Raw genomic sequence first — 19604 nt, forward strand, 5'->3', positions numbered from 1 at the left:
GGACGTAAGCTTAGCTGAGAGCCTTAATTTCATAGGGAAACCAAAAAAGCAAGCTCTTGATATCAGTGCAAATACGTTCCTCTCGAACATTTCATGATCTTTGTTTACACTGCTAGGAATCATAGGAATAAAATACCAACACCTGCTACCCTCCTACAGAAGAAAGCTTGAGCAAATGGTTGAGCTAGCCATCTGCAGACCTGAGTGTGGCAATTTTCATTATATGAAGAACAAGCAGGTTTTTTAAACATTTTTAAGAGTTACTGAAAATACCCCTGATGTGCTGACCTTGAACTAGCCATCGATGTACCATACCGTTCAGATTTGGAACTCTTCCTGTACCGGTGTCTCTAGCTAACAGTAGTATATTCCCGAAGGCTTGACCTGCCGTTCTTTCTAAGCAGATCAATTAAGAATAATGAAAGCTTGCCCCTTAGACTGCAAGTTCTTTGGGGCAGGGACTCTTTTTTTATTGTGTGTTTGTACAGCAATTAGTGTAAAAGGGACTAGGTTCACAACTAGAGCTCCTAAGTGCTATGGCATTACAAATAATAGACTCCTTGCACCTCAGGTACTGCGGTAGATCCATAATGAGGAAAAAAAGGTGTCTTGAAGCATTTGTTAAAGAAAGTTTTTAAAATTCACGATTAATTTCTAAGTGCCTGTTTTGCAGCATTGCCCTTTTCATTCCCCTACAGTGGAAACTGCATCATGTTAGAACACAACTTTTAACTACTGAAACGTTAAACACAATGGTCTATCTCTGCTGAGTGCTCAGTTGTGTTTAACATTGTGCCAGTTAATGAGAGTCCTCAAGGTCATTGTCTAACATAGAGCAATTTTCCTGTGTAGATAAGTGTCTAGAACTGTGATGCCCAAACTTTTCCTGTCACGCCCCCGCCACCTGTAATGGAATCTGTCCACGCCCCCCTCCATTACTGCACAGTTGGCTCAGCAGCAGAGCTGGAGGTGGAACTGGGGATGAGGCAGGAGCTAGGGAGGGAATGAGGGCAGAGCTGGGGGTGGAGCAGAGCTGCAGCTAGGGGCAGAGCTAGGTGGCGCTGCCTTCCTGCCCCCCATGGGGGCTGGCCCGGGCCCCGCCTGAACATTGTTCCATGTCTTCCAGTTTGGGGACCACTGGTCTAGAGCAGTGTTTCCCAAACTTGGGACGCCGCTTATGTAGGGAAAGCCCTTGGCCCTGCCCGCCAGATTTTCAACCTAGGAGCAAATTTTTCCCCCAGTTGAAAAAGAAAATGGAACTGAAATAATGCTAATGTAAAAGGATACTCCAGTGCTCTCTCACAGATAACTACATTAATCAGACTGGGCAAGAGATGAGTATCTACAATAGCCTGGTTTAATTGCTTGTCAGATTCTGATAGACACAAAACAGCCCCAATATTGAAGATTAAAAAGCAGCAACTGCAGCTTGCGCAGTTCATCAACTAAAAGGCTGCCAGAGACCACTGTGACCAAATTGTCTGATCTCCTGTATGATACAGGCCATAAGATTTCCCCGAATTAATTCCTGTTCCAGCAATAAGTGTTGTCAGGAAAGATTTATACAAATTTATAGGCCTCAATCTTTGGCTGCAGCTGGGGCAGAGGGGCCAAAGCTCTGGATGACCAGGGTTCAGCCCTGCCTCTAGCCCTTAACGACTCTGCCCAAGCCAAAATCTACAGTGGAGTGTTGATCCCATGGCTAGCTACACTGGCTTTAGGAGTGCTTTGCATCAGTGGAGTAATGCGAAGAAGCTTTAGCGTGGATCAAAGAACTGGGCCAGGATGTTCAACTCCTGCACTTGGGTTCTCAAATCAGCACGTAGGCACTGAAATGGTAAGTTTAGTCACTAAGTGCCAACCTGCGTTTCAAACGTCTGAGTGTTTCGAAGTCCTCTTTGAGTGCCCACATTTGCAAATTAGGCCTACACCATCTACTTTTTTCAAATGAATTTTCTAGAAAATAGTCCATATGGTCCCTTCAGTTTTTAAGAGCTCCCCGTTAAAATTAATGAAGAGGTCTGCTTAAAATCAATAACATAATATGGCCACTTATTACTATCGTAGAGTTAAACCACATTTTAAATTTATGTTTCCATTGATTTTAGTTTTACTCCACAATAAAAGCCGGAGGAAATATTAACTAGCTCACCAGAATTATTTACAAAGTATTTACTGAGTCACCACTGTAATCACATTTCACAAGAAAACCGTCTTAAAAGACTTCTACTACACATTTGTTTGTAAATTTGTTAAATACATATAGAGTTTACATCCTAATAGACAAGAGGAAAACAAGATGCCTTGAATGTATCTATTATGCATAGATACTGGGATGAGTGTCTCCACAGAGACTAGCTACTATAAATCACTTCATCCATATTATCCCATCATTCCAAAAACAGGTCTCCAATTGATATCAGCAAAGCTGCACACACCCACACCATTGGAAGTTTTCCTATTAACACAGCTCCTCTACTGAACTATCGAGATGGATACAGTCTTGGCCAACTCTGAGACTCAAACTAGTGACGTTCAGAGCTAAGAGAATGATTCTCTACACTTTAAGCTAAAGAACCAGCTTCTGTAACAGGGAGTTTAACAAACTCACATCCTTTGTGGATCAGGCACAGATGGGAACATGTAAAACACACTGACCAGTGATTTACATTACCCCATTGATCATATCCATACTTACTAACCAAAGTTTATTGCTTCCTGGAGGAAGTAGCCATTCTGCTCATTTTAATATTTCATTCCCAAATAACAGTATTCTGTGGGCCTTCATTTTAAGGATATGGAATCAGAATCTGATCTCAGCAACACTAGTGTAAATCTGAAATAATTCCCTGACATTTGTGGGGGAGGGATAGCTCAGTGGTTTGAGCATTGGCCTGCTAAACCCAGGGTTGTGGGAAGGGGGGGCATTTAGGGATCTGGGGCAAAAACCTGTCTGGGGATTGGTCCTGCTTTGAGCAGGGGGTTGGACTAGATGACCTCCTGAGGTCCCGTCCAACCCTGATATTCTATGATTCAGTAGAGTTAAACTAATGTCAATCCAGAGCAACTAAGAATAGAGTCTGGTCCATGATCCCAAACAGCATGTTCATCAAAAAGGTATTTTCAAGTGTTGAAATGTATTTACTCATACTTAGGAAGAGAAGCATATTTCTAAAAATACATATATTGGCACTATGTGTGTGAACAGGACAATCTACTGAGTAACCACAATTAGTCTCTTATCTTTAAAGAGGTTTCACTGTGAAAAGAAGACATCTAACAAGGCTTTCTCCATCCATTGGTTACTTAGGAGGACACACAGATGTGTAGGTTGAGTAGTTACTAGCTGCAGAATTACCTACCTAGTATAAATTACCTGTGTTGCCATAAATCACATCTTTCCTGCAACTACCCATTTCCAAAGACTAAAATCCCATTTTGCATTGAACTAATTGAATTTTTAAAGTGTCATAAAAATAATACATTTCATTACATCTTTTATTTTGTTGTAGTCATTAGTACCTTATCAAACTACTAACATAAAAAATATGTTCCTCAGAGACACAGTCCACTTGTAAATCATTCATTAGCCAAAGAATTATCATTAAGCAGTCCTTTTTGTCTGTAACACTTGGCTATGATTTGCAAATCTGATGAGGTGATTTACGTACTCAAGCCTCAACTTAAATGGGAACTGTGTGTCTAAATCCCTTAGTAAGCTTTGTAAACGTCAACCTTTGGGTTGGGTTTTGTTATTGGTGTTTGGGGGGGTTGTTTTGTTTATTTGTCTAATTCTGATTTGTGAGCCAGCTGTGTAAAGAAACTTGGCAGCTGGAAGTTATAGATTCCAGAATCTGGGATGAATCATTCTGACAGCAAAATCTTTCCATCAGCAAATCTTCCCTGCCTTAACTGGCTTTTCCTACAAATATCCCCTGCATCTGACTGGACATCTTGCTGCTCTCTTATGCAACCCTTCTTCATTTAATTTTTACTCACAGTCACCCTGTAGAACATTTAGCAAGATGTTGCAGTTAGAAGTTGTTCTGCTGCAACTAGAATGAAAATATTTTTTTTCCAAAGATCTTTGATCCACTCCTACTGCCTGTTCCCCATCTGATGTCAAACTTTGTGATGTCTTACTTATCTCCCTAGTAATTATTCATGAGAGTACAAAGAGTTAAGATTCAGGTGAGAAACTGACCTTATGTTTTGTTGAAATAAGTTATGCAGCAAACTAGAAATGCAAAGCCTCTAGCTAACATATTTAACATAAAAGAATTAGCTATATTACTTGCGAAAAAACTGATCACAGAAGGATTGATCCAGCTAGCACTAGTTGGACAGTTTTACTAGCTTTTATAATATTAAGTTGTGGAAAGTGGATCATGTAAAGTTTGCCTGCCTAACACTGATTTCAGGCCAGAGCTGTAAAATGAAATATTTGATATAACTTGTGGTTGGTTTTAATTTTGATTGCTTATTTACCTTAATTGTACACAAATTATTAAAAAAAATCAATTTTAGGCCTTACACAATAAACATCTGCAACATTTAATTTAGAGTAAATAATAAAAGCAGGAACCTAATCAGCATTTCCTCTTTAAACAGAAAACATTACATTGGACTTAATTTTACAGCTGTACAAATTATTTTAAAGTAATCTTCTCAGCTGTGTAAGTTAATGATGTTTAATTTGACCAGGCCAAACTTTACATGCCTTTCATTACTTTGAGCAATTGCAGTCAGTGCAACTGTTAATATAATGCAAATGTAATGCTAGCACATAACAAATGCTCCCATTCTCAGCTGGCTGATCAAAAATCTGGAGTCATCACCTTTCCAAGTTTCTCCATGATGAGCCTAAGATGACAGTGTAATAAGTATGTGCACAAGGTAACTCAAAAGGAACAGGTCTGTGCACTGACTAACCTGCTCTTTATTGCTTTTTGCTATAGGCAATATATTTAACTACGGACCAAACCCAGATATCATTGTCACGTGGAGTTGCACCTTACTCTATAAGTAAGGCTAAGATTTTGTCACTGTCACAGATATTTTTAGTAAAAGTCACAGACAGGTCACGGGCAATAAAGAAAAATTCACGGAAGCCCATGACCTGTTTGTGACTTTTACTAAAAATATCCATGACAAAATGGGGAGCTCAGCTGTGGGGTCCCCACACTGCCTGCAGTGGCTAGTGTGGGAACCCTCACCACCCCGGAGCTCTGGGGTCCCCCCAATGCCTATGGCAGCCAAGAGCTCCAAGGCTCCCCTCGCCGCTCCCAGCAATCAGGAGCTCCAGGGGTCCCTGCAGTGGCCTGGAGCTCGGGGGTTCTCCCCACTGGCCATGGCAGCCAGGCGCTCCGAAGGGTCCCCCCACTGCTGCCCATCAGCTAGGCGCTCCGGGGGTCCCTGCCGGCCGGTCCATGACTTCCACGACTTCTGTGAAAAAATCGTAGCCTTATCTATAAGTAGTCCATTTGCTTCAATGGAACTATTTGTGGAGTAAAGTAATAGCTGTTTAAGACAGAATTCTCTCTCACACACACACACACGTTGACTGGAAGGGTTGTGAAGTAGGTTGGTCATGGTCATTGCTCATGGAACATTTGGCTGCTGAATCACAAGCGGTCCCAAATTTTGTAGAAGAGCTCATCAGTCAATATGAGAGAGAAGCCCATGAGAGAGATGCCACTGCAGCAATTCAGAGGGTTCACAGAAAAGCTAATTTTGATCTGAGCAGAGCTGTTAAATTACAGTGTGATGCTCCTAACGTGTGTGACCACCACATTTCAGACTAGCTCTTTCAAAGGATTTAGGTGGAAAGATGTGAATGGTCAATTAGCAATACAGTTCTTTCTCTAAGATGAGTATCCACCAATCGAGGGGATGTAAAAAATGAAGTGTATTGGGATGGAAGATTTTTAGAATAGGCTCCATGGTCAGACATTCTATTTTTAAAATTGGCTCTTTTGGGGACAGGGAGTCCGGGAAATCTTTCAGTACTCATCTAATCTCTCTATCCATCATCACAGTGGTACTTTAGGATATGTATGCTCTGTAACCAGAGGTGTGACTGCAGGGCATGTAGACATACCCAAACTAGCTTTGGTCTAGTTAGCTTGAACAGCAATAAGCAATGAAGCCGCGGCAGCATGGGTAATCATTGAAGAACATACTCATAGTCCTGGATGTGCTTGCAAAGTCCATGCTGCCACAGCGCCACTGATACGGTTATTCAAGCTAGCTAGATCCCAGCTAGCTCAGGTATGTCTACAAGTGCTCTGAGTGCAGTATAGACATACCCTTTGTCTGTATTACAATGTTAGGGCACCATTACAATGTTTTATCTGAAAAGTTATTTACAAGATACTGATGCAAAATTGCTTATTCAGAGGTCTTGTCCCAATAGTTTTGTAGTACAGTAATATGATTAAATGATTTTGAAAGAAACTAAAAAAACAGCCAGAGGATCAATATCTTGTTCTGCTTGGACAAGTGCTGAGGGATTTCTAATCTGTAAGAAGTAAACAGGGCGCCACTTTGTGTCTTGCTCAAATGTTTAACCTAGTGAAATCTTACAGCTGAAATAAAAAGCAGAATATGGGACCTGTTGCTACCTGGCGAATGAAAATAACTGTATAAATACAACATTTTGCACAGAGCCTTTAATGCAAACTGTATCCCAAAATAGTAGAGAAAAACAGGAAGATATTTCCAGTCTGCAGTGAAGCCCACTCTTGTACCAACGACGTTAAGAGATGGAGAAAGTCACCATTAGGGGGCAGGAGAAAATCTATCGAGGACACTTGTGAACAGAGTCCTTGAATTAGGTAGGTAGGCAGTGGAGTTGTCTGATGGTGGGAATGGTGCGGCTGTGCTTCTTGTCCATATGAGTAGCATTCTACACCACCCCCTCTGGCAAACTGAGATCAGGGTGCTCAGCTTCTGCATTTGGAAACTGTAATGAACTTGTACTGGTTTTGTATTATAGGCAGAGAGACATGTGAAAGGTAAATGTCAACATATACAAAATGCTTGTGTATGGTGAAAGGAAAGAGAAAGTCACACATAGGGATGGTTATTTATGCAGTGCTGCTTATAGCATTTCGTGTATACACACAACAAGCAAAAACAAGGGCCCAGCTCCAAGCGTTCAAAAGTTATGACTCATGCCCCCAAATATCATGAGATTGGCTTAAAATAACACCTTTAATAATGGATAGAACTTTGCGGTTCCTTTTCTTTGTTTCCTGGTTTCTGGGTCTTTAGGCTACACTCACTTCACGTTGCCAAGCTTTTCTGTACAGCCACTAGGGGTAGAAATTTACACTGTGTTTTTAAATGGATGCTGAGATGCTCATATAATTTCTTGCTTCCAGCAGCTGGAGCTTTAAGAAAACCACCAAATATTATGAGACCCACAGAAAACTCACAAGAGGTGGCAACACTGCAAGTGGCAGTGGTTGATGTCTTCATTCATTATGTTATCTGTCTCAGACAGATCACACAGTGAATGAAGACATCAACCACTGCCACTCTTCTAGCATTTCAAAGTTAAAGTGAATGTAGAGCTCCTGGAAGGTGCCAGATGGCAGCAGAGGGAAGTGAAGTCCTCTCCACTAGAGAAATAAAACTAATAAAACCTGGCCAGTGGCTTTGCAAACTTCCCCCTGCTGTCTGCCTCTTGACCCCCAAGGTTTGCCTACCATTTGGGCACCAATTATGATGAGCTGTTGATGCCTATTACAGATAAATAACTGGGAACATTTCACATAGATCACTGAATAGTCATCCAATGAGTGCCACTTTTGGCCACTGTCAGCTTGATCCAAATCGAAGCTGGTGACCTGCCTTACTAGAGTAGTCACATGTTCCCCATCGTAACTGAACACCTCATGCACACTAATAAATCTATCTGCCCTACACTCCTGCAAGTGTACAGAAGTGTTCCACAGTTCCAGACACCAAACTCAGGCCAGACACTCAGTGAGGCTGAGACATTAGGGTCAGATTTTTTCTTAAGAGTTTATCAGCCAATAGGCTGCATATTTTTGAAAACCTGGCTCTGAAGTCACATGCCCCAGGGCACACAAATACTTTGTAGCACAACCAGGAATTGAACCCACATCTGCTGAATTTCAGCACAGTCTCTTTACCACAGGACCATCCTTCCTCCCTTGAGGGGAAAGGCTCCATAACCCACATCATCTGTGCCCTTAGTCCTCTAGCTCTTGTTTTCCGTTACTAATTATCACTTACATAGCACTCTGAAGGTCCCAGGCAGTTAAGTAAACCACATTGTTTAGACAAGTCCATGACCCTAAGAGCCTGTCACTTCTGTATTTCAATGTTTTGCTCCGCAACTCTCACCATAGTATCTAAGCTGTTGGACAAATATTTTTGTAAAAAAGATGAGGCGTCAAGATGGAGAGCGGACTTTTCACGGGCATTTTACATGAATAAGCAAACAAAGGGTGGAAGTTATCTCCTGTTCTTTTCTAATTGTTTCCTGTTCACTCTTTCCACAGGTAAATGGAAAAGATTTATCTAAAGCAACGCATGACCAGGCAGTGGAAGCATTCAAAACAGCCAAAGAGCCCATCGTTGTGCAGGTCCTGAGGAGAACCCCACGCACTAAGATCTTCAGTCCTTCACATGAGTCTCATCTGGTAGATATGGGCACCCAGACCGATATAACCTTTGAACACATCATGGCTCTAACCAAGATGGGATCCCCTCCTCCACCAGTCTCAGTTCTAGATCCATACCTCTTACCTGAGGAGTAAGTAGCAGTTTTTTGTAAAGCACTAGAAAACCACTGTGTTTCTTAACTTACCACACTAAGGGCAAGATTTTGAACGCTTCACATACACTGGTGAGCAGTTACTCACATGAGTAGTCCCGCTGAGTTCACAATCAAGCCCTATAAATCTTTTTTGTTTGTAGTTGTTTTAAAGGAAAAGGCTAATGTTGCTTGTAATTCCCCTCACTACCTCTTTGGGTTGCTTATGTTTTAACTTTATTTTTTATGGCTGCCATAAATTGCATACTGCTAAGAGCAGCTGCATTCTGTTCCGGTGTATTAATTACTTTATTATAACCCTGCAGCAATGTTACTCACATAAATTATATTCTAGGACTGAAATTACTTACCAGTGCTGTCAAGGATGTTTTAGAATCAAAATGTAATTATTGTTAATGGTAGTTTGATGCTTTTGTACTTACAAATAAAAAACTATAATTATCCTCAGACACACATGCACCACACCCCACAGACATTGTTTGAAGGGGAAACAGTTCCCCATAGAATCCATGCTAATTGTCTCCACTCACTTCACATTTGCCTCTGTGAGGCACAGAAGAAGATACAAAACCTTCTAAAGATGTCAACTGCTGTGCATTATGGACCAAATTCTAGTTAGTTCATAGCATGTGGTGTTAATGTGCACCCTTATTCTGCCTGTGCAGTATAAGAGTCCATGGAGAGAGATGAACAGAAAACATAGGGCTTGTCTACACTTAAAGTGCTGCAATGGCACAGCTGCATTGCGGTAGCTACGTACGCCAACGGAAGAGCTTCTCCTGTCAGTATAGGTACTCCACCTCCCCAAGAGGCGGTAGCTCTGTTAGGGTGACCAGATGTCCCGATTTTGGGGTCTTTTTCTTATATAGGCTCCTATTACCCCCCCCCCCCAGCCCCGTCCCGATTTTTCACATTTGCAGTCTGGTCACCCTAAGCACTATGTTGACAGGAGACGCCCGCCTGTCAACATAGTGCTGTCTGCACAGGGGTTAGGTCAGAATAACTACAGATTTTCCATACCCCTGAGCACGTAGTTATACTAACGCAAGTTCCTAGTGTAGACCAGGTCTGAGCAAGGCCAGGCAGGCTGTGAGCATAAACATAAGAAAAATCCCATTGTGTCCTCCCAGACTCCTTTCAGAAAGTTGCTGTAGAGGAGAAACCTAGAGCAGGAATGGACATCAATGCTGTGCTACTCCTTTTGTGTTTTGTGGCATGTGAGCCTGCACAGCGTGAGCCTGAAATTGGTCGTGTGTCTCTAAGTGCATGGAGTTCCCAGTGTTTCACTGTTGGGCATTTTTGTCTATTAACTATTTGAAAGGGGGGTTCAATTAGAAAGTCATTGCATTGCCTCCTGGTTCCCAGCCCACATTTTAATGCTGCACCGAGGGCTAGTTTTCAGCCTCTCTGGCAGTCAACTGGCAGTGAAGCTTAGAGCATTCTGGAGGGGATGCTCTTCTTCTTCGCTAAGTTACATTACAGTCCATAGAAATATACCCATGGGGTTGATGTTAATGCCATTGCAGTCTCTGAGGAGACATCTGCCTGGATTCCCAGCTGCTAGGCCAAGCACTATGATGCAACTACTACACCATAAACATGGTAAAGAAGAAGAATTCATGAGAGAAGTCATTTAGGTTACAACATTCATGCATAACAGGCCCACAAGTAAGATTGATCCTAAGAGTATGTCTACACTACCCGCCAGATTGGCGGGGAGAGATCGATCCAGCGGGGATCGATTTATCGCATTTAGACTAGACGCAATAAATCGATTCCCGAGCGCTCTCTCCTCGACTCCTGTACTCCAGCTCGGCGAGAGGCACAGGCAGAGTCAACCAGGGAGTGGTAGCAATCGACTCACTGCGGTGAAGATACCACAGTAAGTCGATCTAAATACATTGACTTCAGCAACGTTATTCATGTAGCTGAAGTTGCATAACTTAGATCGAGCTCCCCCCCAGTGTAGATCAGGGCTAACACTGCCACTCCCACATGAGATATTGATAAGAACTCTGGACATCTTCAGTGGCCTGGTGTTGAGCTGCATCTGAACAACTGTGCATGCAAAACTCATATTCAGATTTAAAAGGGCTTGTGCATGCAAAGAGGTATTTAAATACCCCACTAACCCAACTGTGCATGCAAATGAAGAGTTTTGCAGATGCCAATGGTTTTCGTGCTTTTTTTCCTGGTACAATAAGTGTAAAAATGATCCTTTATGTTTAACTTATCTTGCTGCCTGTTTCAATGTCCACTGAAATCAGTGTGACCCTTGAAGAACAACCCAGACATTTCAGAAAAACAGCAGATACTGTTCTTTAAATGGGCTCTCACTTACACAGAACATGCATCTAGTTAACAAGGAATCAAATGGAGTTCACTTCAATCTTAGAAGTAAATAAAGTTGCTGCATATTCATTGGCGATCACCAAAGCATTATACTTCTGAAAATCCCAAAAGTGCAAGTAGTGCAGCTGTCTGAGGGGAGCTGGAATTTAAAAACAACATGCCAATAATGATTGGCAATTTAAAGAGAGTGGAGTGTGTTTAAATTGCTAATCATTAAATACACCTCATTGTGTTTCAATTGCCAATCACTAATAGCCTATTGTTTTAATCCTAAATATCTGAGGACTAGATAATGATTATAATAATCCTTAGCAATTTGATAGTACTTTACATCTTTAAAGAAAAGTACAAATATTAACTAAGATGGCAAAAGTAGTTTCACCTCTGCCTACATGGGCTGCAATCCAACTCAGTTTATAAATAAAAACAAGCCTAGCATTCTCTTCATACTCCCTGAAGAACATTTGTCCATATCACAAAACAGCAGTAATCACACAGCTGAGAACAATTGGAAGTATCTGCTTAGTAGAAACCAGGAGAAGAAACAGTAGGGGTGTTGCAGGCAAGAGCCAAACTGCATTTGCAAAACTGTGAGAGCCTCCGGTATTCTTGGCTGTATCCAGTTGATCTCTCCCTTTGTGCTAACCTTTCACACTCAAGCTATTCTTGTGCAAAATTGTCAAAGTTCTGATCTCCATAATCTCATATATATTACATCTTTTCCTCAAACTGCACGCTTCTAATCCCTTTTCAGCTAGATTCACTCTGACCTCTTTGGGTAAACCTCTTTGTGCCTCCGTATCCCCATGTATAAAGTGCACCCCTGAGAGATATTGCATGTCTTAATATATCCAAAGCACTTGGACATTCTTTGATGAAAGGTGCTACTCAGATGTGAAGTATATGTGCACTATAAGATCTTTTCTGAAAAACGTAGCACTTTGCAGCCCCAGGTCTTTATTCGGAAATTCTAAAGAATCATCTATACATGCAACATTCTGCCCATCTACTAGCAGAGTGATCGTTTCATTTATCTTACAGTTTTGTCCTAGTTTTACCAGTCCACCATGCGGCCCACTTCTCACCTCACCAACTCCTTTTTGTTTTATGGAATTGGCTTTGCGTTCTGGGTGGAAAGGTCACAAATTTTAAATTTACAATATAAAACATTAGAGGGGTCTTTTACTTCTGTGTTTATATTCATCATATTTGAGGTGCAGTGCAGTTTTTATATCTGTATAGTTTTCACTTGGTGTATTTATTATTATAAACAGTGCACTCTACTCCATACTTGTTGGTCTGATTGTAAGTCTGTCATGTTAGTGATGACCTGCCAGGAGACTGGGATGGATTAATATGCTAATTAGAGCAGGGCATGTTATCCTAAAACATACTTTATTTTTCCAGTCATTCATCGGTGCATGAATACTATGACCCGAGTGACTACATGGGAGGCATTCATCAAGAAATGGACAGAGACGAGTTAGAATTAGAGGTATTTAATAACTATTAACAAAAATTTAAAATTCAAAAGGTTTTATATATTGTCATGTGTCACGGTCTTCTTATGTAGCATTAGACTACAATTACACATGTAGTCAAAAGACATCTTTAATAATTATGCATAAGTATATTTCTCTCCAAATACTCTGTAGGTGTCAAAAATTAAAGCTTATACAACTATGTCATGTAATCATGAGCTAGATCCTCAGCTGGTGTAAAGGGAAATTATTCCATACCTGAGGATCTGGCCATATGTATGTAACCCCCAAGGAGATTACATAGATTCCTGGAGCTCTGTCTGCTGGCAGCTCAGGGAGGAGGAGCCCAGGCAAACTCAGAGTCTGCCCAGCAACCAATAGGGAGTGGAGATGCCCATCCCGGGGAGTTCAGGAGAGGAGAGAAGCCATTTCGAGGAGAGGCTGGAGCCAGCCAGGGCAAGGGCCGGATTGGCTGTGTGGGGAGCTGCTGAGTCCCAGGCCTGCAGGCAGGGTTCCCCCTGAGAACTGGCCTCTAAGGACCTGACCACAAGATGACTAAATGCTACAGGTCTGGCTGTAATTGGTCTCTGTATACAAATTCAAATAGAAATCAGACAAGAATCAAGATATCAGTGATTTCATCAGCAGCTGTCCAGGTTTTTGTTGTTACAATGTCTCTGTACAGTATCTTTTATACAATATGGATTTCAGTTTTAAGGGAAAATGTTGAGCACATTATCATTTTCTGCAACTGTCTTTTCAAAATAGTGACTTAAGAAATCTAATATTGTGAATAAATTATATTGCTTTCATTAGAAGATCAACCAGTTGAGCTGAAAATTGTTTAAACATGTGCACTTCAGAAGCCAGTTGTTAATGTGGCTTAAACCCCGACATTAATAATTTTGACATTGATATAGTACTTGGTGGCAAAAGGTGATCAACTCAGTAACACAAGCAGCTGAACATTAGAAACATCTCTGTGGCCTAATAGGATTTCTTAAAAATCACTAAAGATTCTTGTCCAAGATTCTTGGAGACTAAGATCAATGGAAGAGTCAATGTGCTATAACAAAGACTCGACTAGCTAGTTGCTTTTTTGTTTGCCTATTGATAGATGTGCTTTAACAGACCACAAAGGCACTTGTTTTGTTGACTATAGAGGGAATATCTAAAGCAAGAAAACCATCTAGTCACCCTTGTGGGCTTTTATGTCTATAAAATGTGCTCTGAATTTCAATCAGAGCTCCTTGTCTAAACTTTTATGACCTATAACTGTCTAGTTATTGACTTGTAACAAGTAAACAAGGTCAAACCAGTGAAACACACAGGTTGGCAACATTCTTCTGTAAATGTCTACAGGGTATAGTTTTTGCTGGAATCATTCAAAAAGACACCAAAATTGTGCACCCATTTTGGGCTCCTAAGGTTTCTCTCAAAAATTGATTCATGGTCCAAATTTAACTATTATGTGTTCAATTCAGTAAAAGTAAATAAACAAAATGATTTCTTTAACAGTTCTTTCACCAGGATCTTGCTGAAAAAAATATGGAATTAATATTTCATTTTAAGTTAGCAAATACATTCAAATTTGCAAAGAGACCCAGACAGAATTAATTTCAGGTTGAAAGAGAAGCAATATATCACTGCATGATTTCCTTGGGATGTCATGAATTAAATGTTTATTCAGACCAAGTCAACCCAGCTGCCAGACAGGTACTATAGAAAGTTCCGTCAGTATGTTAATTCCCTTGGACTACAAAGGAGAAAATTCTGAACTGAGGGTATGTACACTTGTTCTCTCAGTGTTTGCTATGTTATTCCCCTTTCCAACTTTCCTGTTTGTCCAAGCAGGATGCGCATTTTATTCTCAAGTATAGGGATTGAGAGGAATTCTTCCAAGTTACATTTCTATTTGAGACAGCATATCGTGGGGGGGGGGGGGGAGAGAGAACACAACAGACGCCCTTTGACTTTTCCAAGTTCTTCCACGTCTCCTAGTCGAGTCCCTTATGCACAATTCATGCTAGGCAAGAACCACTCTTGCAGGAGGTTTCTCAACATGAAGAGGCATGCATTTCTGATACCCATCCTCTCACAAAGCTCTACCCTGGTGTACATCCTCCCCCAATATCTAACCATTGGTGATAGACACTTTGATGACTGAAATCCACTCTTCAAAGCTTGAAATGGATCTTTAGTTGCATTAGTGTCCATTTAGGAATCCATATTTGAAAACTGGTTACCAGGTCTGGAGGTTATCCCATCCAGTATGCTTTGATACCCTCCTCTCCTTTCAGTTTCTCCTCTTCAAACAAAGACAGTCCAGAACTATTTGACAAGGGGTGGCAGCATGCTCAGACGCATACTGCTATATTTTGTAGTCCCTGTGTGCACAGTAGGTTTTACTCTATCCTAAATTTAAAGCACCTTCCCCCAGCCGTCTTTCTTCCAGAGGGAGGAGCTTTGCTCTGAGATCAGATCAACTTAGAGATTGTCTGCTATTGGCATGTGCATACCCAGTTGCCTAGCCATTTCCTCTTGTTTTGTATTGGGGCAGCACTGACAGCTCAGAGACCTTTCTTTTGCAGTGCCTGATTCCTCCCCCCAGGCCATGGCCACTGTGATGTTGACTGATCCGTGGAGGCATCTCTTCATCCACCCATTTCTGGATGACGTGGATGAAGACAGCGAGGAAGGGGGTGTTCATGGTACACTTTTCTATAGTCTAATGTCTGGGTGGATCAACTGAACCAAGATCTCTTTCCTTTTCCTAGGAATTGGTCTGCTTAAGAGCCAGTTTTGCACATGGCATTAGATTCAAAGATGCACTAAAGCACCCCGACACTCGTAGACACGCTTAGGCTGTGAATGACTCTGAATAGATTAAGTGATCGATTGTTGAAACTGAAAGAGCAGAGTCACCTAAATGAATATTTTGACATTCTTCCATTAGAACACATCCAGAGGTAGCAAAACATTTTAGACCAGCTGACAAACAAACTAACTCAGGGAGGAGAAGGGGGAACTAGGTCTGGCACTAATTACCTTTGGGACCCATGTGAGCAATGTTAGAGAGCTTCTGTCATCTTTTAAATGGCCTTACTACTAGCCATCTGCTTAGCTAGGAGAGTGACCAATCTTCAGGTTGTTTTGCATGGGGATCCCAATGCTGCCTTTTATCTGGACAAGACCATGCCTTTCTCTGGCCCTGTCGTGCTGAACAATTAATCTTAGCACCCGGGCTGAAATAAGAAGTATAATACTAAATGTACTTTACCCTTAGAAATACAACACATGAAACATCTTTTTCTTTGCCACTCATAGAGCAAGGAAACAGGGAAAGAAGATCAGTTCCCTTGTTGAGGTACAAATGGGAAATCGTCTTCAGCACAAAGCAGGGGAACCATCCTAAGCACCATGCTCAAACATAGGGACCAGTTCCTGTGCTATTAGCTCAAGAGACAGCCAACAAACATTTTTTCCTCCTGCTGAATAAAACTACAGCATGGTGGTCAGTACGCTCCTTACAATATATAGGGATATTGACATCACAAAGGCTTTGATGTCTCCCCATCTCCACGTTTTATCCACTGTGGAGACTGGCAGAAAAGGAGAAGACCGGTTAGTTTGGTATCTCAAGGCTCAGCATACAAAAAGCTTCATTTTTAAAAATGTATTTATTTCAAGCTTTGTCTAGACATCCAAATTGAATCTCTGAACCTTTCAGTCATCACTCGCCATTTGTTTCGAATGTTTAATGCTCATTTTTGCCTTTTTAAGAAAAGGTCTGGGGTTTTTATAAATGTGCAAACTGGCCATAATTTCAGATCATCTGTAAAACAATTCAATAAACTGTTGCAAATGAATGTCCTTTTGAGGATAGAGGTTAATTTACTCTTACCACTAATTCTGAATCTATTATTACAAGTGTGTGGAGGTATAATAATATCATAGTGCATGATCATTCTTCTGGCCTTGCTATAAATGTCATACAGGTTTTAGCAACACACTTTTTGAGCTCCCCTGGTCTCTAAGCAAACCATTCTTTTAAGCAGTTTTTGTATTGAGTATGGAGAGTATTCTAACATTTCCGTCAAACGTATCTACAAATTCCACTTTTAGCAGATGTACAAAAGCAAAGGATCCAGGTCATTTTTCTTATGTCTATAAAGGTTATATTACAGCAATACATATAGAATGTAATTCTGATGTGTATCTTACGAACACTGCTCCTGACATTACAGCATCTAGTGGAAACCGCCATTGTCCAGTTTCTAACGTCTGTGGATCTGTTCCTGGTGTCATACACATACATTGGCTCCTCTTTCCCAATGTAGGTGGCTGATGTATTTCATAATGTAGCTATGATCTTCTACAGGGGTCATCACCACAACGCCTGAGCATCTATCCAGCCCAAAATATTCCTCCATCCCAGTTCTATTATAAAACACCAAACTAAGTGAAAAGAATGTCCACATGGCAGGGACTTTGGGAGCAGTCCAGCACATGAAACTTTTGTCATCTGCAACAGGATTAGGGCTTGCAGGATAAAGCCATTTGCCTGTCTTGCAGTACAGGAACTCCAAAGTGATAGGCAGGAGATGCAGAATGTCAAAGGAGTCAAGTTTTAAGTTACCCTTTCAAAAAAATCTACATGCCGATATTAATTCCTAGACTTTTCATTCTCAAATACAAATGGACAAACTATCATTGGGCTTTGCAGACTATGATTTTTTTTCATGTAACAGAACCTATGCATTAAAAAAAATTGACCCTGAATATGCTTTAATAGCCTTTGCTTTAAAGAATTTGGATTTGTGTACTTATACATATAAAACCTTTCAAAACTTGATTACATTAAAACTTTATTGAAGAAAAGGCACATAGAAAACAGCTGTTCCTATTTTTAAGTACACAAAATTATCACATTTAGAGTAACATGAAATCCAAGTTATGCTACTTCTTCCCAGAGCTAGAGGGATTACCCATGGGGAAATCTATCAATTAATTATCTGTAAAAAAAAAAAAAAAAAAAACCATCAGGTACTAAACACCTGCTCTGAGTCCCTTTTTGCAGGATTTTTTTTTCAAAAGGCCACCTGTCTAAAGATTGGTTTCCTCATATATATTTTAAAATTCCCTGAGGTGATTTATCCCCTTCCAAATATGTCACATCAGACTATCTCTCATGCGTATGTATTAAAATGCACAATTATATAAAATGCATTGAAACAAATGAGTATCATTAAATATAAGCTATAAGCAAGAATGGACAAATACCTTGTCCACCTCCCCAAAAAAATAGTAAAGTATTAATCATCAAATAGGATCCATCTAACGAGGCTAAAGTGTTTCAAAATTTTCTGTATTCTTTCATTGCAGATATAAGACAATACGATCCTGTACAGCAGCTAAATATTATCTCTTGTTCTTTTCTTCACAGCCACATTCTCAGATGCTTAGAATGCATAAAGCCCTCTTAAAGACATGAAGCCCCTTTGTTAAGGTACACAGAAAAATACAGAAAAACTGTGCTAAGCCTAATTTAGGGGCATAATGCCTGATTCTCCCCCATAAAATCCAGAATAAACCCACTGACTTCAAAAGAGTTACTCTGGATGTACACCAGCATAATTGAGATCAGAATCAGCCCCACTTTATCTAATCATTCCTATTGAGCAGTTTCAGTCTCCTCTCTAGAAATGGCAAAGCTTTAGAAATATGGAAAAATTCTGCAATTAGAGCGAGGTGTTCAGCCTTTTTGTAACATAAGAGGGGAGAGGGGAAGCTGTAGTTCACCATGGATACTATTGATTGAAACCATTTAAATATCATCTGAAATGTCATTGACATTTACTGCTATGGTGTGGTTTTTTAAAAAAACAATTACACATGTTGACAAGTAAATAACAAGAGACTGCTGATCTGGGCAGCTGTCATATAGACAAGCCAATAAATTATTCATATCAGATTGTTTCATTGTCTTTCCCTGTATGAATGGCACCGCAGGTTGAAATTGAGAGATGTTCAGAAACAATTATGTTATCAAGACTTTTACATTAGAATGGACAAGAAGCAGCAAAAGTTGCTAAGATAGGGTTTCTTCACGTCTCGTCGTGAGAAAGTTCAGGGATTCATACATGGGCTCATGCCCTCATTCTGATCCCATGCTTTTGACTGGTTTTTCAGCTCTCTCTAATCCCATTTCCAACAGCAGGTTTCTATCACAGCATCTTTATTTTGCATGCAGCCTAGAGTAGGCTGCAAAGAACATATGGCCTCTTTCAAGGCTGCACTCCATTAATCAGCTGTCAGGGCCCTCTAAAAACAGTTTGCTACCCATACCATTGCTTACCTATCTGTGGTGGGGAGGAAAGGACATCATTCCTCATGTCACTTGTGGAAGCCTTCTCAGGAGTGATGCAGCAGAATCACAGATTGGCCACAACTAGGACATGATTCCAGGCAAGGTCCTACGTCCGAGAACTGTGAATGCTTGAAATTTTCTGTGATTCTCAGCACACCACTCTTCAGATGGTGAGGCAGAGGGAGGAGGCAGCTATGCGGACTGTGCCAGCTGGAGATGCCTCTGCACTATGGAAAAAAACTCAGCTGGGCATATTAACTGGCTTTACCAACCTTTGTACTGATGGACCAGGGCACATGAACATGGGGAGAATCTAACGGAGGATGTTTTTTCACAAGTCTAGAATCTTAATATTTTTTAAATGAAAACTTACATTCCCCCAAGACTAACTGTGCCACCAGAGAATGCTGGAATGGTATAGTGTGGCCTGTGTGCTCAATCTACATTCTGGCAAAGCTAAAAATATATTTCTACACCCACTGTCACATCCATTGCTGAAAATACATTATCTTGCAGCCACCAGCTTCTTTCTTTTCTTAGCAACTTATTAAGTCGTTCCTCTCTGAAAGTTACAAAACTGTGAAGATTAATA

General features: G+C 40.8%; 1 protein-coding gene and 1 long non-coding RNA gene across 9 annotated transcripts in view; one reads left to right on the plus strand and one right to left on the minus strand.

The window, feature by feature from the left end:
- The window catches only part of PDZRN3 (PDZ domain containing ring finger 3), a 204537-nt gene that overhangs the window by 174848 nt on the left and 10085 nt on the right, over positions 1-19604 (plus strand). The window contains exons 4-5 of the mRNA XM_039481271.1: positions 8535-8788; positions 12569-12656. Of these exons, the coding sequence (XP_039337205.1) occupies positions 8535-8788; positions 12569-12656 (342 nt within the window). The remainder of the gene's footprint in view (positions 1-8534; positions 8789-12568; positions 12657-19604) is intronic.
- LOC120368761 overlaps positions 1-19604 on the minus strand; it is a 193780-nt gene that overhangs the window by 90028 nt on the left and 84148 nt on the right. The window lies entirely within an intron of this gene.

This window comes from Mauremys reevesii, linkage group 7 (genome assembly GCF_016161935.1).
Source record: "Mauremys reevesii isolate NIE-2019 linkage group 7, ASM1616193v1, whole genome shotgun sequence".
Lineage (NCBI taxonomy): Eukaryota > Metazoa > Chordata > Testudines > Geoemydidae > Mauremys > Mauremys reevesii.